Genomic DNA, 26658 nt, shown 5'->3' with positions numbered 1-26658 from the left:
GTAACTGACTCTGGCTGCAGCAGCTGAGTTTTTAACTTGACAGGAAGAATTTGTTTAATTTTCTGAAGGCATACAGACCTTTTTTTTTTTTTTTTTTTAAGGCCAGGAAGGGATCATCTGTCTCCTGTTATTTGTCCACTCTCTAGCTACACCATTAATTATTATTATTATTATCCCCATTCAGACCCTGCTTCACAGGAATGGCATCATTAAATATGGAGGGTTTATTTTTTTTTAACTCTAGACTATCTTGAGAAAGCATGTCTTTTGTAAAATAACCAAAGCCTTCAATCTCTTAACATAGACCCACCACTCCAAAGCCTGAACGTGGGACGGGGCAGGGCAGCCTGCCAGGGGGGCTGTGTTCTCATTTAGAAATAAAGCTCCAAGGTAAGGGCCATGGGAACCGATGGAGCAGCTTCCGGTCGGCTATGGCTCTGGAATAGAAAAGCCACATGTCAGCTGAGAGCTGCAGAGAAGGCAGAGACAGCCGGGGGCTTTGGTTTGGCTTGTCTTTTCTGGCAAGTGTGATGAGTCCCTCAGAAAGCCCCACCTTGTAATCACAGATCCTCAACGGCCCAACTCTCCTAGGCTTGTGTCATCCAAACATGACACATTGGTCAGCCTTCATGCCAGCTCCTCCCTAGCGATAATGACCAGCAAAAGTGTAAAGAGGCTCTGAATCCCTGGACCCCGGGTCCATTCCATTCTGCCATCAGGAAGGCAGAGGTCACCCCGACCCACTTCCCAGTTTACACAGACATGCAGAAGCTAGGGTGCTGGAGGACATTTGCTGCAGACCTTTCATTCTCCACACCTGGGTTTCCCACCCATGCTCTGCTTGCCTGCTCCCTAAACCTAGGTTGAAAGCGGTATTTGTGGGAGACTCCTTTCCATTTAGGGACCGAGCTGTAAGCTGTTGTTCAAGGCCAGTTTGTAAACTCAGTAATGCACTGATACAAACTAACTCTGTACTAGCTTCCTACTCCCCAAGACTAGTACTACTTAGCATGTCTTTTTAAAGCCGCAAAAGGCATGCCACGAAATAACCAGGACCTTCAAGTGCAGGTGGGTTCTCTTGTCTGAATGCAAACTTCTACTCTGACTTGCTCCTAAGGTTGTCTTGCTTCCAGTGGGTGATGCTGGGATCTGTTGCTGAATCCAGACAAGCATTTCCCTCAAAGCTTTAAACTACTTTTTCCCAGGCTCCTGGATACTTGGTTGTAACTGTCCCATGAGGTGATGCTCAGACAAAATAGAAGAAAAACCTGGGCAAAAATCCTGCTCTAGCTTTCCCTGAATTCTTTGTCCTCTTAATTACTGAATAAAGCCTAGGAGAGTACACTTGAGAACTACTATTAATATTGGACCTGGTCCCAGGTAGAACCAACATCCTGTAGTCAAGGAGCCGAGGGTTCACTGGATGAGATAAATTAGCTCAGCAAAGCAGCTTATCACCTAGTGCTTGATCAAAATGAAATTGCCAATTGATATTCTGGTTCCCTGGATAAATTAACTTACCTCTCACGGAGAATGGTTTATTCTTAAGAAGCCATTTTCTCCTTTCCTTCCGTACTATCTTCTGGCTCTCAATCCCAAGTTCAAATTGGTCCAGTTCCCAGGCCATGTGTGCTTATGACTTCATATTTCATGCTAAGAAAAGCAGATCAAAGAAGCCCGGCTTGGCAAGTACTTGAAGTCAATGACAGTCACGCCGCCGAAGGGTTTCCCGTGTCACTAGCAAGCAGTACAGCTGCCAAGTGAGTCTGCTTCTGGAGAGAACAAGAGTGCTTTCTGGTAGCGTGGAGGTGAAGCTGTATTGCAGTCCTTGTTTGATAAAAGTCATCATTAGAGTCCCAGAGCACCCAGACAATGGCTGTATTGTCCTAGCTGTTGAGCAGGTACCCGGTGCTGTGAATTTAATCCAGCACACACTTCATTGAAGCACCCAGACAGTTCAGTGCAGGGTTCCTCACTTCTTCAGGAGAGGTAGATCTGTGAGTGGCATCTTCTGTGTGTTGAATGCTGTTTAACCACGTCTCTGGCCTCTCCCATTAACAGGTATTAAAGGTTAGTAGTGAGTGTCCCAGCCTGTCATGACTATCCAAAATCTATCTATTTGCTCCCCAAGCTTCTATTGTCTAAATCTTCCCACTGAGAAATTATAGTCTAACGACTCAAAATCATTCCCTCTAAGTCATTTGTCACCACAGCAAGGGTTTCTAGAATGCCAGCTAAGTCTTTACTAGTAGAAGGTAATATTTGTTTCTGGATCAGAAAAATTCCCAAGTCTTTAGCCCACTTTTTCGCCATGTGCTCCCGTATCTGTTATAACGCAAGTTCACGTGTTTACAGAATTCCCTTCCACACCGAACAGATTATAAAGTGCTCCTTGGTGGCCTTCCCCTAAAGCAACTCACTTTCTGGCTCTGCTGTTTGCCAGGACATCTGTTTGTATTTGTAAAACTTTTCTTAAGCTCTGGGCTAGAGTAAAGGCCCACAGATATGAGCAGTGTTCACTACTCTTCCAGAAGACCTAAGTTCTGTTTCCAGCACCCAAGTCAGGCACCTTACAACCAACCACCTGTAACTCCAGCTCCAGAGGGTCTGGTGCCCTCTTCTGGTCTCTGTGGGCAACTGCATGCACTTATATGGATCCACATAGCCATCCAGACACATGCGCACACATAAATAGAAATAAAAATGAATCTATAAAAAAAAAAGAAAACCTTTACTAAACTTAAAATTTTGTTTATGTTCTCTCTTTCTTAATATAGAGAAAACATGTAGTCATCAACTACAGGTTTAATGGTGTGTTTTGTGATGTTCTGCCTTCTCATTACAGGGTCACAACATCTTTGCTAATTTGTCCTCCAAGGAATACAGTGACCTCATGCAGCTCCTGAAGCAGTCAATATTAGCCACAGACATCACGCTGTACTTTGAGTAGGTATTGACACCTGGTCCATTTAACAAACGGATACTAACAGCTAGTATTTAATTAATTCCTGGGTCTGCATTGAATGTCGCATATCATTCCAGCATTGCTATCGGCGTTTCTCTTATCAAAATGAAGTTCATTAAGATGGCACAAACACTGCAAGGATTAGTGGCTAACAATGACGGGTTTGACGTCTTCCTTATGACGGATGAGCCTGCTTTGGATCTCATGACTTGGAGGCTAAGTTCTTCTGGTCATGCTACTTCATATGCTACCATGACAGCTGCTTCCAAGTGTTGTCTGTCTTTGTAATGGTCATGAGTAATATTCATGGATGAAAGAGTGACTAGACACTTAAACCCATGTTCCCTGCTCCTCTCCGGGGTTTACATGTAGAACAGCAAAGTCTGCCCTCATGTTCCACCAAAATTGTTCTGTCAGTGGTCACCTAAGCCGTCTGCTATTTTCTAGCTCCATTGACGTAAACACTTATTGATTTCTTGCTGCCAAGTTCTACTCTTTGCTTCCCCAACAGCCAGACGTATTCCTTTCTCCTCTCCTGGATGCTCTGTAGGATTCTAACCCCTCTTCCTCTGAGTTCTGCAACCCACACTCTACTCTCTCTCTCTCTCTCTGCTGCGATCCCCTTTCTGACCTCATGTCTGTGTTGCACCTACAGGTAGGAGGGTCTGAAACACTTTTTTTTTGTCACTTTCTGCATTACATTGTAGACATGTATCCCCAACTTCCTCCACCCAACCTCAAAGAAACATTAAACTTAGCTTGAATGTTCAAAACCATCCTTATATCTCTCTCTATATTTTTTATTCTTTTTTTTATATAAAAAGATTTTAGTTTTTTAGTTATATGTTATATATATATATATATGGGTGGGTACACACATGAGTTGTGTGTCTATGGAGACCAGAGAGAAAGAGTGTCAGATTCTCTGGAGCTGGAGTTACAGGCAGATGTGAGCCATAGAGCTTGACTTAGGTCTTCTGCATAAGCTGTGCGTTCTTCACTACTAAGCCACCCCTCTGGCCTCACTCTTTCCTCTGAATTATTGTCTTTCATTTCTCCCCTGTAGTATCTGTCTGCTTTGGTCATATCTAACTACATCTTCTCCTTTGAAACAATGGCATGTCCCTTATACCACAATCAGATCATCAGTGCTACACAGAATCCTGTCCCCACCCTTGTTTCACCATCTGGCTGAACTGACCCACCTTAGGTTTTGTCTCTGGTGCTACTTTCCCTCTAAAACCCTACTGTGCCTCGACACTGTATCAGCTGTAATTAGGTTCACCTGTAGGAAACAGAAACCCAAAGCAACAATTTCCCCAGAGACCCACCAGTCTCTGTACCGCTGGTGGTACAGTAGCTAGTGAAGTCCTCATAGACACAGGCTTCTTCTGCCTTCCTGTGATGTCCACTTCTTAACCAGAGACAATGGCCCAAGCTCCAGCCCTACTCTCTACCTTCAAGCCAACAGGAAAATGGATAAAGATGGGGGCAAGAGACAACTCAGGCCATTTCCCAAGGTGTTCTAGAAGTTACCACCTAACACTTCCACTTACATTTCACTAGTCAAAATTTGGCTATGTGGCTATATTTAGCATCAAGGTATGTTGGGGGAAAAAAAAGACTTTATTCTGGATTGCCATGGAGTTCTATTAACAGCAGAGAAAGGAAGGAGGGATATCAGTGTGGGCAGTGGGCATTCCTGCCACAGGCGTTTATGACTGAATTTTGCTGTAAAAATTATTTATTATATGGGGCAGTGGAAGAAGTCACGGCTGTGAGCCATATTGGCTCGAGTTTAAATTTCTTTCTGCCATCCCCCCCCCCCCTTAAACCCGGTAGCTTGAAAGGTCTCTCTCCTCTTTGGAACTCTAATGATATGAAATGTCTTTAAAGGGTTAAATATAAAACAAGAGGGCACACCACAAACACTGCATCTGTGGAGAATGGAAGGCTGAGCAAGGTGGTAGATGACTCCGCTGTAGTAAGCAGCAGGGAACTCAGAGGAGGGACAGGGATCCCAGAGGAGGGGCAGGGACCCCAGAGGAAGGGCAGGGACCCCAGAGGAGGGCAGCACTGAGGAGCAGCCAGCTCTACAGTGCTTTCCTTGGAGCTCTGAGCCCAGAGTGCTGTGGAAGGTGACTGTGACACTTAGACCTTAAGACAAGGAGACTACCTGGTTGTCAGTCTAAGGGGCACTAAGAAGCCTCCACCACCATGAGCTGGCAAGCCAGCTTTCGTCTGTCTCTGGAAAAAAGCCAGAGAAATGAAAAGAGGGGGTTCTGCAGTGGGGAAAAGCACAGGGTAGGAATAAGAAGAAGGTCTCAGATAGACCGGTTTGAAATAGATCAAAACTCTGAATTTTCTCAAATGAAATCCCAGAACCCAGTCACTCTGAAGTTAGGGGTTCTATAAATCACATAGCCAATGCTGACAGCTTCAAAGTCATAATAAACAGCGAAAGTATGTAAGTGTGTGTGTGTGTGTGTGTGTGTCTGTCTGTCTGTCTGTCTGTCTTTTTATCTATCTGTATCTGTGTTTTTGTGTTTATTCATTAAATTTTAGAAATATACTTAGGTGGGAATGCTTTAATCCAAAATCCAAATTTAACTGGGCTTTCTTTTATTTAGTGAGCAATCCTAACACACACACACACACACACACACACACACACACACACACACTTCCAAATTAGTCTTTAATTCCTGACTGTGACACACAAACAGGCAACCAAAGATCAGAGAGGTTTTATGTGCCTCTAATGAAAAACAGAGACCAAAACAGGAAAGAAAATAAAGTAATATAGAGAAAAACCAGTTGTTCATTCCCTTGAGGAAGCCAGAAGCTGTGCCCATTAAACAGGAAGAAATGATCTGAGGAAGCATGGAGAGCAAAGTTCTTGAAAATGAAAACACAGTGATTAAAAGAAAAATGAACGGAAGCATCCGGAAGTTCAGTCGAAAGACCACAGGCAGCAAGATAAGCTTGATTCACCTGCCTTTCAGAGCTCTTGATGTGTTAACCATGCGGCCTGTTTTCCATTTGACAAATACAAAAGCTTACATCCAGGACCAGCGAGATGGCTCAGCAGGTAAAGGGACTTGCCGCTCTAATTGTCTGCCTGGGTTTGAATCCAGAATCCACATGCTAAAAGAGAGAACCCACTTGTTCAGGTTGTCCTCTGACCTTCACACATGTGCCAAGACAAATGGATGCACACACACACACACACACACACACACACACACACACACACTACATATAAAAACTTTTTAAAGATTTTATATAGTGTGTGTGCGCGTGCACACGCGTGCACACGCATGCGAGTGCAGTGCATGTACACAGATGCCAGAAGTCAATCCCAGATGCTGTCCACCTTGGTTTTTTGAGACAGGGTCTCATATTGGCCTGAAACTTACCGAGTAAGCTAGACTGGCTGACCCATGAGCCCCAGGGTTCCCTCTCTCACTAGCCTCAGGATTACGAGCGTGCCCCACCACACCTAGATCTTTTTTTTAATATTGTTTATTCTTCTCTCATATATTACATTCCAACCGAAATTTCTTCTCCGTCCCTTCCCCTCAGCCTACCCCACTAAACTCACCTCCCCTCTCCCCCAGATCTACCCTTGTTCCTCCTCTCAGAGAATAGCAGGACTCCCAGGGACATCAACTAAACATGGCATAGGAAGCTACAAGAAGATCAGACACACACCATCACACCAAGACTGGACAAGGGCACACCCAGCTCCTTACCATGGGGGCTGGGATTAAACTCAGGTTCCCACACTTGTGAAATAAGTACTTTACTATCTCCTCAGTCTAACAAATTCAATTTTAATTAAAACAAAAATATATGCTTTTAAAAGCCCGGGCTCTGTTGCTAGCTAGCTATGTGTCATCAAATACATTGTTTTCCTCTGAGAGGTTCCCCTTCTTGCATAGAATGGCAATAACCTACATTAAATATATTACATGCATTATGGGTGGTGACATCAAGAACCCCATTCACTTTACGATATTATTCCACAAGTTCTGTGGCCCTCTGGCTGCCTTCACTATCGTGACCATGCGTCTTTTTCTGGACTGATGCTTCTGGATTTGGGATTTATACAAAAAAAAAAAAAAAAAACCTCATATTATGATGCTTTTATTTTTCCTTCCTGGCACTTGTGTTATTTTTCTCAAGATAGAAGCATTTTCTAAACCAAGTTTCCAAGTAACTCCTAAAGGGACAAAGGGTGGGGGGAGAGAACCACCCTCAGCTCTTGGCGTCCATTTATCAAGCGCTGTTGGGGATGTGAGGAGTCACTAAGTGACCGAGGGATGCAGTCAAGGAAGTTGGTTGCAAGCCGTTTGCTCATTACTCTGCTCTTATCTTATTGCTGCAGCCCCTGCTAATGTCTGCTGACTCCCACAGAAGCTGCCGCGCTCCCCTTCTGTCAGCATTATTGTCCTCGAGGTTCTGAATAGCTCATTCTCTAATCTAGACCTCTAGGGGATGGATCTGTGCACTGGTCTAAAGTTACATTAACACATGGCCATATTTTCAGCCCAAACAATCCCTTGGGTTAATGAGGGAGAGGCAGCGACTATACACCTAGTTACCCAGGTGCTTATGTTTCACCAGTGTACAACTAGGAAACCGGAAGGCGTGTTGCAGATGACATCATGCATTCCATCACCTCTACTTTGCAGGTTAGGTACAGATGGCTGAATAGTTTAGCTTGGGTCACAAAAGCAACCATTGACAAAATCTGAGCCTTTATTCCTCATTTTGGGGTGTCTTCCCACAACCACCCCATTCCTTCTGTAGTGAATGAGCCAAGAAACGGTTTCATTTGAATTATAGTACATTCTATAGCAACCTAGTGAACATCAGTCAGTGTAACTGAATAACTAACCTGGGTCCCCTTGCCACAAATGAAGTTGGAGGCAAAGGCTTGCAGGCATTTAGTTTAATTTTGAAAATAACACAAAAGATAAGAGTGAAACGGATGAAGGGCTGAGACAGGGAAGCCATTGTGAGGATGTAACCCTGTGGGTCACCACAATGGTCAGAAACCATTGGGCTAGAACCTGAAGGGACCATCTTAAAAGTCTCGTATGCTATGGCCTCCATCCTCCATCCCCACGATTTGCCATAGTCTTACAAACTCCTGTACACTTCCACATGGTAGGTACTAGAGGCCTGCAAAGTTCTACAAGTTTCTCCAGGCCCACACATGTGGAGTCCAAGCATGCTGGGACACCAGTACGCTCTGCACAGGGCAGCAAGGACAGGGGTTGTGGTATCAGTTGCCCTAGCAACTGCTGGAGAAAGATAGGGCCAAGAGAATACAAGATGGCTCCTTTGACTCATTCTAGAGGTCTAGTTATCATTGGCTGTTCTGTCCTTCCTACTCAAATCAGAAGTTGTCATAGATCTAGGTGTGGTGTCACAGTCCTGTAATCCCAGCTCTTGGGAGGCCAAAGCAGAGTGTTTGCCATGAAGTTGAAGTCATCTGGGCTACACAAAAAATAATAATAATAAAAAATAAAGAAGTTATGTTGGAATTAATTAAACTATAAAGGAAGCCACTCTAGGGAGAAGAAAGTCATTCTAGAAATGCACAGATGAACAGGAAGTAGATTCCACCCTTTGAGAAAGCCTCAGGGTTCATTCTTAGGGGGACAAAAATTTCTGTCATGATCCAGAAGGGAAACACATGAGATACATAGGACTGTAGAGACACCAACGAGACCTAATGTTGGTGGGTATACTTGAACCTGTAGGCTGCAGCACACAGGAAAGGACCTATAGGACTATGGAACAAGAACAAACAAGTGAAATGCTTGGTGTGAATGCCTTAAGTCTGGGGCTAATTGCTTAGTCTGACTTTCCCACTCATTGAAAACTCAGCTCCTGTTGGCCAGTTTTTAATTGACTTCCTGTGCCTGACTCTGAGTCCTCCGTCTAATGAGTCCTCCATCTAATAAGGCCTTGATAATTAAATAATAATTTGGCCAGCTCAGGCAAAAATTGGATATACTATGTCAAGAACAAGCTGTAACACCTTGAGAGTGTCACTCACTCAACCTATTTCTGCCTTGGTTTCCCTGTCAGAAATATGAGTTTGGACATTTTACTTAGGCCCATTTGCTAGGGACCCAGTGACAGTGAACAGAGATTACCCATAGGAAAGAGCTCTGATGATTTAAAACACTTTATAAAAAAGAAATCATTCAGCCAGAAACTTCATAAAATATGCACCGTAAAAGATGACACTAGGGGTGGGCAGAGAGAGGGAGACATCTACAATCACAAATGTTCAAACTTCCGAGATGCCACCAACACCCTGTGATACTCGTACTGTTTTTAGCCAACAAAGATGAGCTATGACCACTTCTTCAATTAGTCATGAAAACAGGAAGTGATAAGTCCGCAGTGCTCACTTAGGAGCTGCGTATACACACACCCTATTTAATTCTAGAAGCAGTCTGAGGAGACAAATAATCTTTTGAAAAGTAAAATTTTATTACATTTTTATTTATTTTGTCTGTGAGCTTATATGTCTGGGTGAGTGGGTGCATGCATGCGTTCTATGGTGCATGCATGCACGCTATGGTGTCTGCAAAGAGGCCAGAGAACAGCTTACTGTAGTCAAGTCTCTCCTTCCACCACGTGGGTCTGAGAAATCAAATTCAGATCACCAGACTCAACATCAGTCACCTTTACCTCCTGAGCCATCTCATCACCCCATTAGATACAGAAAATCTTGTTAACTCCATAGGAGGAATGGGGAAAGTGGGGTCTAGAGAGCTTCAGTCAGTTGCTTCCAACACTCCATGGTACATGTGGGATTAAACAGGCCGTTGGGTTCCAGAATGTGTTTACTCCTTCTGCCATTCTCTCCGTGGTGATTCCATTAGTGGTGTAAGAGTAATGTAAGGGAAACTAAGGCCCAATCCTGGAAACATTTAGGCAGTAGTGACAGGGGTCACTCCAGTGCACACATGCTTGAGTTTCAAACACAAGAGGTGCCAGGCCAACTAATACTCTACCACCCAGAGTGATCCTACATTCATTTAGCAAAATGATAATAGTAGGTTCTTCCCTAGAGCACTGGAGCTCCCTAGCTATGGGTTCTTGGCCAGGTTTGTAGTATCAGGCATGAGTTTTGTTCTGTGGCACATACCTTAGATCCAAGCAAAGAGTGGTTGGAGAATCCCGTAACATTCACGCCGCTACTGCACAAAGGGATACATCCTGCCAGGTTGGTCATTATTGTAGCTTACAGGGTTGATGGCTTTTCTCCTTCAACAAGCTGAATAGCATCTTCTGGAACAATGAAAGCTATACCTCTTCCTCTTTAGCTAATTGGAGCCCTTAAACTTGACATACGGCCTGACATAATGAGTTCCCAAAATATAAACTTTTGACTTTGGTTTCTCCTATTAACCTATAGGCAGATACTCTTCTCTCTGTCTGACAGAAGTGGTTGCTGACTACCTATGGGCATACCACCCTAAAGGGCATCCAATCTCATCGGATAGGAGTGCCTAGGCTCACAGAGAGAACTTGCTCAGAACTCATCATGCATTCCCTGGTCGGTCTCCATGGCAAATAGTCAGATTGCTTCACAACTCTTTAAATTGGAAATTCCTAAACAATTCAGATTCTATGCAGCCACTCAAGTGCCCAGTGCTTTTTAGACTGGCTTTGTAAATTAAGCAGATCACTCTTCAGTTTGAAAATTGCCACTTCCTCTTGTGCTCTGCAAACATTCTTCATCAGAAATCATGGGAAATGTCCAAATGAATGGTTTCTTTGTCAGTGTCCTTCCAAAGGGCTGCAGTTAGTAGCATGTCTCAAAAGCATCTGATGGCAGTCATCTGTACTAAATTATTTTAGATTGTTTAGAATAATAGTTTAACCTTCCTTTGAAAACTTACAGTGATATCAAGATAAATTATTAAAATATACAGTGTGAATTCAACAAATATTGCTACTGCTATTCAGACAGAGATGGCCGCTCAGTCATCATTCAGTGTTTATTAAGAGCCTCCTGTGTTCTGTGTACTCAACTTCCACAGTTGCCTGTATCCAGCGGGTCACAGGATTGGAAAGAAGAAATTAATAAACAATAAGATGTTAGTGTGGAACTTAACTCATCGCTGCCTTTCTTGTTCTTTATGAGAGCCAGATGTGCTAGCCCGTGGAAACTCTTCTAACGTTAGGGCAGAAGGCCCATGATGTGTTGGTAGGCAAAGATTTTAGTAGTTCCTGACAAATTCCATAGTGTTTTTAGACAACTCACATACATATCCCCATATACAGTGATGAACTAGAAACTGGCAAGTTCCAACCCAGATGCTTTCTGTATGCCAGGCATTGTGCTACTCACTGGGAATATATGTGCAGGTGAGATGCATGCAGCTCTTACCTTTAGGGATCCAGACTGTGGGGAAGAGAGGAAAGTGAACACAGCCGCATGCGGAGTGCTCAGTCCGTCTGCAGTCACCACACAGAGTGACTGGAACAAGTGCCCTCAAAGCCCCTCCTTGCCCTGTGGTCATGATCTGGTTGAACTGTTGTGTCCTTGTGCTACCTCATCTTCCAATGCTGTCAGCATTAAGAGTAATTATAACCCCCTGACTTGCTATAGCTCCGAGTCTACTCATACTCTTAACATGATACCAAACATGTGATCTCTTTTTCCATCTTGCCTAGTTCAATTCTAGTTTAAGCCAAAGAAAAACTTCACTTAAAAATGAAACGTACCTGAGGTGGTATACATCCGTGACCCCAGAAACCTAGAGCAGGGTAATCTCAAGTTTGAGCCCAGCGTGGGCTATATGATGAGGTCCCTGGCTCGAAAATAAGACAATAAAGTAAACAGCTGGTTTTTTTCTTTAGTCAGAATAATTGAAATTGTCACCTACATTTTGCTTTTCTTGTTCCCTTCTCAAGACTTTTGTAACAAAGTCTAGAAATCTTTTCAGGGTCTACATTTTAAAAGATTTATTTCATTTAAGATGTATTGATTGATTTGATGATTGATTGGCTGGTTGATGGGTGTGTGATGTGTATATGCTGTGTATGTCCACACAAGTATGTGTACAGCTGCACTGTGTATGGGAAGAAGCCAGAAGTGGATGCCTTATCTCTTAGAGCTGAGTTAGAGGCATTTGTGGGACACCCAGCTTGTTATGTGGGTGATGTCATCCTGATTAAGCAGCCAGTGCTCTTTGCCACCAAGCCGACGCTCCAGCCTTAAGGATCTGTAGTTAGCATGAACTATAGACAAATGGTTTTCATGTAAGAACACTGTAAGGAAAGGACAGATATCACAATCTTGCTCTGTACCCACCCTCCCTGCCCACTCGTGCCCACTTTCATGGTCCTACCTGGTGACTCTGGAGCCGACACTGCAGGGAACACATAATTATGCCTGTCGCTGAGGCAATGAGACTTTCTAACATTCATAGACTTTCAAAAGATTCAAAGGTACTAACCGAATATTATGTGTGTACATGATATTATACAGGTACATATTATATATTTTATAAATATATAAATTTATTTTAAAAATCCAATTAAAATGCACACAGAAGTGATGATTTCTCATCTTGTAAATAAAAGACACTTTGAGGAGATTCTACAAACCAGGAAGGTTTTCAATGTTATGATGAGTGCTGCCTAACCAATCTTTAGAATTATTTTTGAGGGTAATTCTAGTAGTTCTGTTCAAATGGAGACTTTTTTTAAGACTGCTATTTTTCTGAGTGGCATATATATCAGCAGAGCAGAATAAAAAGCCTAATAAAAACATATCTGATTATAAATGAGATTTTCCAGTAAGCTGCTTTTCACTAGCTGGGCTCTTGGCATTGTCCTTGAAAGCCAAGGTTCCCAATGATCTGCCTCAGAAGTTAATGACATAGTTCCCATGACAAAGAAGTCTGACTCCAAGGGTATTATATAGTTTTGTGAGTTTTTAAATATTCATTTTAACATCCTCTTGTTCCTGGAAATGCTCCTGTCTCAAGCTATTTCCAACATGCTGTTGACAGTGTCATCTGTATGCACAGACACCTATAGATGCTGGAAGATCGGCTATATATATATGGGAGAGATTAAACTCATCCCTAAACACACTGTGAATTTCCAATGCTTCTTTGTTTTGGTTGTCACAAAGAAAGAGGGCAGAAACACAGCACCTGCAGGGTGGACCGCTCTGGCATAGGCCAGCCCCAGCCCTCTTTAGAGTACCCCCTCCTCCATCCTGTCGGGGATAGAAGCTTCAGTGGGGATTGGTACTGCTAGGCACAGCAGCCTATGACCTCGTCATTATGAAGGCTGGCAGCTGAGACTGAGCATAAGCTCACAAAACAAAGGGCTACACTGTTCATAGAGACGTTGCCAGACAGCAGATATGGGAAAGTGAGAACTACCTAGATTTGTGCATAACTGCCCCATGACTTTGGGGAAATAACTTCACTTTGCTTCATCTTGAATTTCCTCAGCTGAAAAATGAAAGAAATTATACATAGCAGATTTCTCTCCAGTGTTCCAAACTGGTTTTGTGGTCTGTAACTGTAAGGAAAACTCAAACGCAGACAGTTGTGGTGATACACACCTAAGATCCCAGCGCTGGAAGAAAGAGACAGGGTATGAAAAGTGCAGGGTCATCCTCATATTGAATTGGGCTCCTGAGAACCTATCTCAAAAAAATAAAAACAATTTTTTTAAACCCACAAACATAGAAACCATTCTATGACTCAACAATTATATATATACAACCAAACAGATGTAAATGCTCAAAACTAAAAAATTCACAAGATAGACACATGCCACTCATAGAAGCATCATACATACTCACAAAAGTACTGGAACTCATCACCGTGGGAAATGGACACATCAACACAACAATGGAGGAGGTAGCCATCTCACAGGCAGGAAGAGCGTTATGACCAGTTGCACGGTGCATTTAGATCCGCCAATGATTGGACTCCGGTGTTCTGTTTTGTTTTGTTGTGGTGTGTTTGTGGTGCCGAGAACCAAGCCAAAGTTCTCCAGTCTAGGGCCTTGTGCATACTAAGCACCCAGTCCAGCACAGCCCTTGACATCTCAAGCTTAACACTCCAAAACCATCATCTGTAAGAATATTTCTTTTATCTTTGAAGGTCATAGCCAAAGCTTGGGAGGACAGAGGAAATATAATCTATCAAGAAATAGTCCCACTTTGGCCATGGAGGAAACATTGAATTAATTCACTACATTTTTATGTCTTATAAAAAGATTCTCCATATCATTCTTCTATCTACCGTCCTTTGGGATAAAGAATGTTCCTTTTCTTCCCAATGTGATGGAATCTGGCTCTGTTAATGTCATGTTAACCCCATGACTGAGTCTAAGTTCAGGGAACTCGAAACTCTAGTTATTAACATTTTTATTACTGGAGAATTTGTTCATATGATGTTACTCAAAAGCACATCAGAGATCTGGGGCTGTTAACATTTACAAGTTTAAGCATGTGTGGATGGTTCAGATGGCATGCCGTGGAGATCAGAGGACAACTTGTTGCAAGAGTTGGTTTTCTCCCTCCACTATGTGGGTTCCGGGGATCCAACCCAGCTTGCCATGCTTGGCAGCAAATCTCATTATCCGCCGAGCCATCCTGCTGACCCGAGATTGGCATTTTGTAGAAAAGGATTTGAAAGAGGTGGGAGAGCCACAGGTAGAACTGAAGAGGGATGGAGGGGTGGATTCTATCAAAACACATTTTATGCTTGTATAAAATTCTCAAACAATTTAAAAAACCAATTAAAAGGGGATTTTTTGCAGTGATTTAGCCAGCTATACCTCCACTTTGTATCAAAGATGACACATCCCTTCCACAGAAGTTTCATTCCATAGAACTAGAGGAAGGACTCACAGCCTTGCATGAGCTAGGTAGCTCCTCTCCCCGTGAGCTAGGTCCCAGGCCCTTTCTCCTTTGCATTTTCTAAGTTTTCCAGGGTGACTTTGAACTTGCTCTGTAACCTAAGGATGCCTTGAACTCCCCATCCTTCCACTTTAGCCTCCCATGTGGCTGGGTTGGCGGGCCTGTGACACCAGGTCTGGGTCTTGTGCTCTTATTTCACACCAGTTAGTGTGCTGTCCAGTTTGCGATAGTTAGAATCTAATTAATAAGATCCTGACTGGGCTTCTCTTACATTGATTTTGAAGCTCTAAAAGACAACCATGAAGCTTTAAGACAGCAACTAGTGTCCCGGTAAAACCAGTGGATGGGGAATTATTTTAAAACAAGAGTAAATTTCTGAGGTAATATTTTTCATTTATTCACCAGTGTAATAAATATTTATTTAGCTCTTACATAAGGCACTGTTGCAGACACTGGAAACAGGAGTAAGAGAAAATGGGCCTGGTTTCTGTTCTCAGGGAGCTTGCATTCTGATGATTTCTTGTGATAACTCATAGGTTGAAATCGAGACCCACATTGAATATGCTGGCCAAGACAATGACCGACAAGCTCTTCCAAAAAACCTTCCATGATCCTCCACACCTCTCCAAGCTGAGTGCTTCTATCTGTGCTCCCAGGGGGATGATCTTATCTGCTGGGACAGCTGTTGTTCCAACCTGTACTTCTGTGTCCCCACTGACATGCCAGCTATGGGAGCTAGCCAGGTGCTCACGGGCTCTAGAGCAGGGACCCGTCCTTCCTAAGCATCTACTTTTGACCAGCACCCAACACGCTGCTTGTTAAATCAGTGTATGAAACCCACCACAGACTTACAAACTGGAGCTCACCACTCTTATTCTTCTCTGAACAGAAAAGTGAAGCCCAGTGAGATTAGGTAACTTCTTCCAAGGTTGACCATGTAGGGCGTAGGCAAAGAAAGTCCCCTAGGAACACAAGAAGGCCCCAACAACTATCATCTGCATTGACAGAGGGACTATGGCCAGACAAGTCACCTGAGTTGCATGAGCGAAGGGCCAGCGCTTATCCATATTTAGAGTTTAATTTTATAAATGATGGTTTCTGCATTTATTTTGATTTTATAATACTGTATTAAAATATTATTTATTTTGATTACTGAGCTTTGCTGAAAGAGGTTTGTTTTTAATTTTGAGACTATGTATGTATGTGTGTATGTGCATATGCACACACTCTCACACATGCACATAAGTTCAGATGCCCACAGATTTCAGAAAAGGGTATCGGATCCCCTGAAGATGGAGTTAGAGGTGGCTGTGAACCCAGCCGTCAACACAGATCCTCTAGAAGAGCTGTGCCCAGCTCTTAACCTCTGAGCCGTCTCCATCCACCCACTATTGAGCTTTCCTGACACCCATTTAAGTACTGTGGAGTGCCTCCTTCACCTCACTTTACTTAGTCTCAAGGTTACCGGTGCTACCACCGTACCACATTTAAAGAGGAAGTACCTGTTTCTTTGTCAGCTATCCCAGCTAACTTTTAAACACTTAAAACGTAGCACTTTGTCTTACATCTGTAAGGTTAAAGAAACCCCTAGGATAAAAGTGAGTAAATACTTCACAGATATCTGTTGGACTCAACTTTCTGATCCAGAAAAATTAAGACTAATTTCTGTTCTGTGTGAGGAAAGCAACAGATAAACCCTCCAGTCTCCATGTGGACACATCACTCCACCACCATACATGGCTGCCGGCAGTCAAATGGTTCGTGTCGTTTTGATTTTAACTATGGCGATCAGATAGTGGGGAGCCACCAGCGCCAACATTTAGCACACCTCACTTCAAATCCTCCCCAGAAAACTGGACCCTGAGTCTGAGCAATGTGGAAGGACAGCTAGCAAGTCAGGCACCAGGTACCGTTAAGTTCAGGTCAATGTGAGTCCAAACCTGTGCCCTTCCCACTCAGCTACCTCCCTCTCTATTCTGGAAGGAAGGAGGCCAGATGAGAAAGACAGTGAGTTATGCAAAGCAGTAGACTGTAGGTACCTGCCCAACATGGGAGGAAGGGAACAGCCTGGTTCTTCTTTGTACAAGATCACCTCTAATCATTGTTGTGGGCACATCTTGGAGATTATCCTGGTCTGTAGTATGGCCTTGTCCTGTATCCATTTGAAGAGAGAGATCCAGGACCTCTGTTGTGTGGAATAAGGAAGTGAGCGGCATGTCCAGGTAAACTGACTCGTCACTCTAACCGGTTGACAAGGAACCCAAAGGTGGTCAGTTGCTCTGAGCATCTCAGGTCAGACACAGAGGAGCTGATCCTCAGCGTCATCGTGGGTGTCACTCAGACCTCCACAGGTTTCTAAGACTGTGCTCTGGTGGCCAGCATGGTTGGTACACCCCGATGCTATTTCTCGGGGTATGGTTCTTAAAACATCAACAGTATACAGAATTGTACAGTTAGACAAATGTAAGCAAGCTTTTCCACTTTATCATCTATCACTGAGGGTGTTGTGTCCAAAAGACCTGCATTAGAGTCAGCGTTGCTGGAAACTTACAGCCAGCGTTACTGGAACCGGGCAGCTTGTTTGATGAGCAACTCTTAAGATAGGTGTGGGGTGGAATATACTTTGGGAAGAGATTCGTCATACTCTTTAAAGAGCTCGCTCTCTCATTAGTAAATGCCAAGAGGGTGAAAACCTGGGAAATGACTCTTAAAATGCTCATATCCTTTCTTTTCTTTGTTGTGACAAAAATGACAAGTTGTATAAAGTTTCAAAACTAGGAAGTAATTACCTTACATTTTATAACTTTAAGATATGCCTCATCTGTCTTTTTCCATCTATCTGGAGGTATATAAGCAAAGGCATGGTGGTGGTGGTGGTGGTGGTGGTGGTGGTGGTGGTGGTGGTGGTGTGTGTGTTTGTGTGTGTGTGTGTGTGTGTGCATTGTACTATTTGCTTACATATGCCAACCATCTCATTTGACCCTCCCATTAAGTCAGTGAGTTAACAAATGAAATGCCCAACTTACACACTGGGAAACTGAGGCTCAGAGGATTTTAGGAACTTCCTGCAGGTGTACAGCAAGTAGCCACAGGAACCACGGTTTAGACACGGCTACTTCCCAACCTAGTGACAGCCATGAATTTAAGCGCAAAGGTAGTAAAATTGTTATTTTCTGAGCTGGAAAACAAATATTTACCTTGAATTTACTACCAGGGAGTTTATCTTGTCTCGAATCTCCCATGTTGAGTAATGAAAAGGTGTCCTGAAGCTGCCCCTGCTTCCTGTCTGTCCTTACCTCCTCCTCTGACTCCCAGCATTCTAGAGACTTCATAACACACACTCCTGACCACACTGCCTTCTGTTTTGTGGACTTGTAATATCCTTTGTTGTAAATACATTTAGAAATGATTGCCACTTTCTCTTGATGTCTCAACATTTTTAGGTGATTTATTTTGATACTTCTTTAGCCTCGTGATTTCAAATATTAAGTTACTGAGTTCAGGTCGCCTTATATTTCCCCCGTAACTGTGTTTATGTCACTTCATAGACTGAGAAATTTCATTCCAGGGTTCCCCCCCCTCTTTCTTCCTTTGATTTTCCTGCAGGAGAAGAACTGAGTTCTTCGAGCTTGTCAGTAAAGGAGACTACGACTGGAGCATCACAAGCCACCGGGATGTGTTCCGGTGAGAAAAAGCGTGCGTTTGTGCGGGCTTTCAGTTATTGTACATTTAGACACACTGTGTCTGTGTACTCTGGAAAAGTTTCAGGTTATCAATTGAATAGAACCTAAGTAATTATCCAAAGTATGCTCCGAATAGGCAACCACACAGAGATTATTTCCTGAGCGGGAGACACCAGCTCGTGCTACCTGTAGTCATGTTCCTTCCCTCTTGAACTCAGAAAATCTAAAATGAGAATCCGTGGAGTGTGTGGATAAATCTGGTAGCTTTGTGATAAATACAGAATCCTGAACCCTTTATTTACCTCGAGATAGTTACTCGGTGTCTCAGTACTTCTGCCTGTAAGAGTGATCGCATCCAACTCTGCGGCTGCAGGAGAGTTCTGTCAGCCAGCAGTTAGTCCTTTAGTTAGGAAACCATTCCTGCAGAAGCAGGGGAGAGCGAGTACTGCAAGATGCTCCCTACGGAGGACCAGAACCCAACAATAGACAGACTCATCTCTGCTTGCACAGAACTTAGCATATGGGTGTTTGGTGCTGCTTCTTAAATGCTGCTCTAGTCCAAGGGGGTGGCTGATACTGGCGCAGCCTGGCTCGCCATGAATGACCCATTGTTAGCTGGGACTCTGCCCGCTCCAATCCTGTTCTGCCATCTGGGCGGCAGACATGTTTCCAAGATGTTGAGATCCAGCAGGGTTTAAAATGCTAGCTGACAGCAGGACAACCCTCTGACCTTTCTCGGCATACCCTTTCTTCTGAGCGTGTCAGCCAGGGCACCTCCTGGATCCAGGCCTGGGGTACTTTTCATCGTATACTTCCAGTACAGCTGAAAAAAAAAAAAAAAAAAAAAAAAAAAAAAAAAAAACCCTGCAGAATGGAGTTGAAAGATATACCTTAATTTTTGCTCTTTTACCACATCTGAGAATACTCTCACAAAGATTTGAGCTATTTCCAGCGTTTCCACAGTTCAGCAGTGGAACCTAGTTAAATCTGCCCTTGAAAACCTGATTCATGCTGTACCTGTGTTTTATGTATGCACAGATGAAGGAAAGCTATAGCCAGATACATTTTTGAGAATGTGTATAAAATATAGTGGACTCTGGGCAGTAACCCAGATGACACAGTGTGGCTCTCTGCTAAATCGTGACTGTGTGGAGCTATGAACATAAAAGAGTTCCTTCCACAGCGTGTCCCTCAGCTCTTTGGCGTGGGCTCCTGTGCTTTGTCATCTGTGCTAAGTCAGTAAGCAGACTCATCGGCCACACAGTGTTATACACCGAGATCATATTGCTTATAGTTAAGAAAGGGAAAGGCTCCCTGCATGTTATTTTAACCAGAGCTTGCTTGACTCAGGTGTAGAAAGAGGACTGTCCCGCTTTCCTGGATTTGCCACAAACAAAACAAAGGGCAACGGGCAGGATGTGAGAGGCCTTTGTCTTCTAGACAGTGTCTGCTTCATGATGGAGAAGCAGAACAAGGAGACTATAAACAGTGTGGCCCCGTGTTGAGGGAGGAAGATGTGGGCTGGCCCCGGCTCCTTATTTTTATATGGATCTCGGGTGAGTTTGCTTAGGAATGCAACAGAAGATTATTCAGGCTGTTTGTTCTGTTCTGTTTTTCAGATCAATGTTAATGACAGCCTGTGACCTTGGAGCCGTGACCAAACCGTGGGAGATCTCCAGACAGGCAAGTGGTGATTAATGGCAGAGCTCAGCAGAGGAGGGGACGGAAGGGGGGACGGAGCACTGGCCTCCCGCACTGAGACCAGGGTCTTTTCGAGGTACTGGTCTGGCACAGAGCCACAGCCGGCTAAGTCGTAAGGCATCTTACCCCAAAGCCTTTTTCGAGTGTGCTCCCACTGAACAGGGCTATTTCTGGCTTCGAGAATTTTCTAATGTGCTAAATCCGAATAACGCTTCGACTGTTCCTTAAGCCAAACAGTTCACAATACGGTTTTTGACTACGTAACCGTGTTTTAGCACAACATCTTGGTTATCGCTTAGGAAAAAGAAAACAGGAAAAGAGAAATTCTGTTTTTGTTTTCAGATACTATTTAAGTGTCAGAGAGCTCTATTGTCAACATGAACGGCATCCCATTTAATTTTTAGCAAGACTAATATTGATCTTATAGTTTCTCAGTACATCCAAGCATTATTTTTAAGCAACAGTAGTTTTGAATTAAGCAGCTCCCTAATTCAAGATCCTTGATCACTGAGAAGAGTTAATAAAAGCTCTTAGGTTTTGTTCCCCTCTTTAACTTAATTCTATTTTATTTCTTATTTTATTTTATTTTATTTTATTTTATTTTATTTTATTTTATTGTCTCTAGGTTGCTCTCAAATTCTTTGGCTCAAGTGCTGCTCCTGCCTCAGCCTCCTGAGTGTGGGACTAGCTAGCAGCAAACTCACTAAGTTTTATGAGACACCTATTATGTAGACTGTAAGTTACAAAACAGTAACTTGGGATCTTAAAATGACATTTTGTGGAAAATAGGATATATCCATATATCAATAAATGACTCGTTTGTGTATATGTTGTTTTATTTAATCTTGTTTTTAAAAAAAACTTTATGGTAGGTACACAGTAGGCTGAATAATCCCCACACAAACATATCATGTCAGAATCCCAGAAGCCTATAACCATTACCTAAGGAGAAAAGGACAGTTTTCTATATGCAAGAGTACATGTGGTAAAGATTTGGGAGGGAGAAGAGCCTGGATTGTCCAGAGGAGTGCCAGCTCCAGTCACAGATGTCCTTGTAAGAGAGCAGACAGCACATGGAGCTCGTGTAGAGTGAAAAATTATAAAGGCCATTTTATGAAATATGTGTAGATTTTTTGCCTTACAGAACTGAAAATAAGATTTCAGGCCTTCACATTCCAGGTGAAGGACACTTGCTGGATTACATTCCTCAAGCCTCGCCCAAGGCAGGAAGGCATTCCTGATTACAGATAAAGATGCTACCACCTAGGTGGGGCCCTAGCCCTATAGCCGGAAAAAGTAAAGATAGCAATCTGAAATGGCCGGATAGGGCACAATGGCATGGTAAAAACCACATTTTTGAGAAGAATGCAGGGCGATTTCCACATGACACTAATCATTTAGAGTGAATACCTCTGAATTGTTCCACTGTTTTCATGTTTTGTATCTTTAACAACCCCATCCCACTCCCCTGGTTTGTGGTTTTTCCCTTTAAAACCCTCCAAGGACTGGCCGAGGGGGTCGGACCTTGACTCCAGCGCGAGTACCTGGTCAGACCGCTGGCTGCCAGCTCTTTCCCTAATAAACCTCTGCTGATTGCATCCAGGTATGGTTTCTTGTGATCTTTGGGTGGTCGCGATTCCGGAGGCTTGAGGAAGGGTCTCCCGAGTATGGGGCTCTTCACTCGGAATGCAGAAGAGCCGCCAAGGTGAGAGTCGGACAGACACTGACAGATAATGTCTACAAACCAACGAGTGCCGGTAGCTACCAAACACCAGAAAGAGGCAAAGAACAGGAGGAGCCTTCAAAGGAGCACGCCACCGACCCCTGGACTTCTGCCCATCAAACTGATGCAAACCACTGCCCCAAGAACTCTGCAAGAATAACCCTCTGTTATCTTAGCCAGAGTTTGGAGTGATGTTTCGGAGTTTTAGGAAATTAATTTGGTTATTACATTCACTTCAAATACAGGAAGGATGGGGCTTTGGGTAAATAGCCCGAGGTCTTCCATAGATGGCAGCTGGTGGATTAAAATTAGACTCCCACCTCTCAGCTTCTGGAGGGTCACTGTGCCATCATGACCGACACAGTAACTACTCAGACCAGGGGGCTAAGTATGACTCATGGTTTCTTGGGTACAAAAAGAATAAACGAAGAAGACGCTGAAGACTTCCAGGAAAGAAGAGGAGGAAGAAGATTGTGGGTTTGCGAAGGCCATTGTTGGTCTTGGAGAAGGTGGCTGGCGAGTGGCGAACAGCCACAGGGGAAGGTCCCGCACTGGCTAGATCTGCTGGGATGGCGCGGACTCCTGAAGCGAGACTCATAAACTGAAATCCTCAGAACAAAATAGATCCCAGCAGATTAACACCAAGCCCTCATTCGTAAAGGGCCAAAGTTTTCTCCACAGCCTGGAGCTGTCTGCAGTTTTAAACACCGTGGCTTAAACAGGTCTAACCTTTTGACATGGTGACATGTGCCGTTTGAAAAGCTCGTGCTCCAGAACCAGGCAATGACTTTTCAACAGCAGCCACCAGTGTCTCATATTTTAGTGAATTTACAGATTTTTGCTAGGCTACATTCGTAGTGGCCAGCACCTCTGTTTTCATTCTGGGCTAAGATGATGGACCCTGAGGGTCTGACAGTAGAAAAAAACGAAATGCCTTCAACAGTCCATTGGTCCAGACGTGTTGCATGACCCCATTCCACCAAAAAGTACAATCTAGTCCTTCACCCAACAAGTAGAAAGTTAGAAAGTTTGTGAGAATCTGTCTAGCACTGTTCGTCCTTCAAATCACAAGAAATGTCATTCACTGTCCTTTCAGACAAGCATCCTCTCCCCAGGGAAGACAAACTGGATGGCCCATCAGTCAGGGCATCAGGCTCAAAGTCTAAAGTCTCCAGACGATAATGTGCCATCCCTACAACAGGTTTAGATGTAAGCCAAGGACCTAAATGTTCCCAAAACACAGCATCAGACAATGACCTCCACATACAAATACCACCACAGAATTCCCATTCAGCTAGGAAAGAGATAAAGGGCGTTCATCCGTAGCCAATGGTCCATGGAGATACCAAGCCCTCCAGGCATTCGCGATGAAGTCTCCACCAACAGTGAGCCTGGTTCCCTGTGGGATGCTTCTCACCCCACACTCCCATCAAACCTCCCAACTCCCCATCTTCATCTCAATCCCCACCCTGACCCCCATCCCAATCATGGCTGTCTTTCCAGGGCCTTTTACTTCCCCTAGGTAAATGATCCCTTTTCCACTGTGCCCTCTAACATTAAGCAGCTTTCTCAGCCTACTTCTTACCTGAAGATTGTGAGCAAGTTTTTATATAATCACAGACTTATGGTTTCTTAAGCACTAAAGTATTCTTAAACATTGAACAAAGTGGTTCTTCTCTACACGAACATCTTAGATTCTTTTTGCTTTCTGACATTCAGGAGTAGACAAATATAGCACATCTCTTCCTTTCTTGTGTCCTCATTTGAGAACCAGAGACCTCGCAGGCTTTCATAAGAGAACTGTGTCGTCACATTATCCCAGGATCCATTTTTCCATTAAAAAAAATATTGCTGGGCCAGCAAGATGGCTCATCAGGTCGAGGTGCTTGATGCCAAGAACCTGAAGACCTGAGTTCTGTTCCCCAGACCCATAGACCCATAAGGTAGGAAGACAGAACCAGCTCCTGCAAGTTGTCCTCTGACCTCCACAGGCATTGTGGCAACACACACACACACACACACACAGAGTGTTTTAAAGTCATTTAAATTTATTTTTTAAAGGAATTTGCTGGAAGCTACCTATTTCATTCAGCTATTTATTCATAAGTATACTGGCCATACCATTAATTAAATTCTTATTTCAAAGCCCAGTCTTAATTAATATTTTTCATCTAAAGGACACCTTAATTTTAATATTTCTAGTTTGGAATTAAGAAACAGCTTTATCTCCATCCCCACAGCACTGGATTTTTCTGTTCCCTTTCATCCTTCATTATAAACCTGCTAATCTTTCTGAGCTCGCTTTTAGAGCGCCTGGGGAAATCGTGAATAGCTACACTGCACGCTGTTAGCATTTGTTTTCCAATCTCTTTTCCTAAAATTATACATTCCTTAGGAATAGCGTCTGTTCCCTTTCAGTGATAACTGCACAACGTTGCATAACAGACCGTCCTCTGTGCAGCCTCATGTCTGTCTGATACCTGGCCACCACCAATATGATGCTACATGACTTAAGGTTCTCTCTTTCTGTCTCTGTCTCTGTCTCTGTCTCTGTCTCTGTCTCTCTCTCTCTCTCTCTCTCTCTCTCTCTCTCTCTCTCATTTTCTTTTCTCTTTTTATGTCTTTTTAACCATCAATATCTTGCCTTAATACCAATTCTCTTCTATATCAATGTTAGGCTGGGCTTTGCCACAATAGTAAATACACTCTGATTTTCAGTTCCTTAACACAAACAAGAATTTGTTTCTTCTCACATCACAGTCTGGTGTGAACAGGACAGTTCTCGTCCATTTGAGCCCTTGTCAGTTTCACTGTGACACATTAGAAGTCACAAAAGGTCATGTAAAGAATGTGTGTAGTTGACTAACACCTTTCAACATCTCTGCCTATCCTGTGAGAAGGTAGGACTTAGAGAACCGGCTGCACAGAAGCAGGTGGCCCTGCCAGGTACTGAGGAAAGGGCAGTGCTACGGCAGCTCCTGAATCGATGGTTACAATAAGCAAAGACAACACTGGACATCAGCTTCTGGCCTCTACACGAACTTGTACACTCATGCAAGTACATCCTTGACAAACATCAGTCAACACATATGTGCTGGCTAGTCTTATGTCAATTCGGCACACAAACTGGAGTCATTTGAAAGGAGGGAACCTCAATTGAGAAAATGTCCCTATAAGATCCAACTGTAAGGCGTTTTCTTAGTGATTGATGGGGGAAGAGGTACCCCATTGTGGTGGTTCCATCCCTGGTGATCCTGAGATCTATAGGAAAGCAGGTTGAGCAAGCCATGAAGAGCAAGCCCCCAGCTTGCTTTTTGGTCATGGCGTTTCCTCATAGCGATAGAAACCCTAAGACAACCTGCAAACACAAACACACACACATACTCTTAAAAATAAAATGCAAATATATGCATTTATGTATGTGTTTATATTAATATCTTCATAAAGAGTTTTTAAATTAAGGTTAATTTTTATCTTATGTGTATGGGTGTTTCCTCTACATGTGTATCTGTGCACTGCATGAGTGCACAGTGCCCAAAAGGCCAGAAGAGGGTTTTGAATTCCCTTGGACTGGAGCTCCAGTAGTCAATTACAGTAGTCAGCCACCAGGGTACTAGGATTCGAACTTTTGTCCTCTGGAAGAGCCCTCTCTCCAGCCCTTGACAACATATTTTGAGATAGATCTTACGCTGTAACTCAGGCTGGCCTTGAAATCATGACAACCCTCCTGACTCAGCTTCTCAGGCGGGGCATCATTCAGAGATTCCGTAGCTGCATTGCTAACTTCTTAGATGTTGGTTTTATTTTTAAAAAATCTTCTTCAGAATGTGTCTTAACTAGGGTTAGTGCACTCATCTATCCTCAGGAACAGGAGTTTAAGTATGTGGGCTTTCTCAGCGACACACACACACACACACACACACACACACACACACACACACACGCCATGGCCTGATTAGCATCTTAGCTTCCTTCTTTAATGAAAACTCCAATCGGGAGCCACTTAATGATCCTGACGGGGTTTTTAAGTACAATTAAAATGGGTTCCAGTTAAACTGTGAAAGGAGCAGAGGGAGGGTGGGCGGGCGACTTTAGGAGAAGAGCAGTAGTTCCCATTAGTGTCTTTGCTTTCCAGAGAGCACACAAGATTCCTGCCTCGGGTGCCTTGTGTGCATCTACATTAATGCAAAAGACAAGGCTTCAGGGGCAGCTGAGGGAGGGTCTTGGAGCCTGCTAATGAGACTATGGGGGACTGTTTCTTCTTTAAAAGCAGAGGAAAATAGAGTCCAGAATGTGGAAATTAAAGGTAGTGGCCAAGGCTGGAGAGGAGAGATGTGACCCAGGTTCCAGAACCTACAAGCACAGGGGCACATGAGGGGGTTTCTGATCACTTCCTACTACCTCTATGCTGATGAATTCTTGAATGCAACTCACACTTCCTATCAGAAATGTTAGAGATCTGACCTTACTGGATATTTGAGTTTTTTAATATTATGTATTGTTACTCTCACCTTTATTGTGTGTGTATATATATATATATATATATATATATATATATATATATATATGGATGTAAGCTTGATGTTGTCTTTAAAGATCCTTTAATAAAAAGGATATAAATAAACTACCTTTATTTTTCTTGTAGTGCTGGGGCCTC

At 43.4% G+C, this 26658-nt stretch overlaps 1 protein-coding gene across 1 annotated transcript in view; it reads left to right on the top strand.

The window, feature by feature from the left end:
• Pde11a (phosphodiesterase 11A) overlaps positions 1-26658 on the top strand; it is a 353700-nt gene that overhangs the window by 288239 nt on the left and 38803 nt on the right. Inside the window, exons 15-17 of the mRNA XM_034496108.2 lie at positions 2846-2946; positions 18501-18578; positions 20197-20260. Coding sequence (XP_034351999.1) covers positions 2846-2946; positions 18501-18578; positions 20197-20260 — 243 coding nt within the window. The remainder of the gene's footprint in view (positions 1-2845; positions 2947-18500; positions 18579-20196; positions 20261-26658) is intronic.

This window comes from Arvicanthis niloticus, chromosome 2 (genome assembly GCF_011762505.2).
Source record: "Arvicanthis niloticus isolate mArvNil1 chromosome 2, mArvNil1.pat.X, whole genome shotgun sequence".
NCBI lineage: Eukaryota > Metazoa > Chordata > Mammalia > Rodentia > Muridae > Arvicanthis > Arvicanthis niloticus.
The sequence above is the reverse complement of the archived record's forward strand: the minus strand, read 5'-3'. Positions and strand labels throughout refer to the sequence as shown.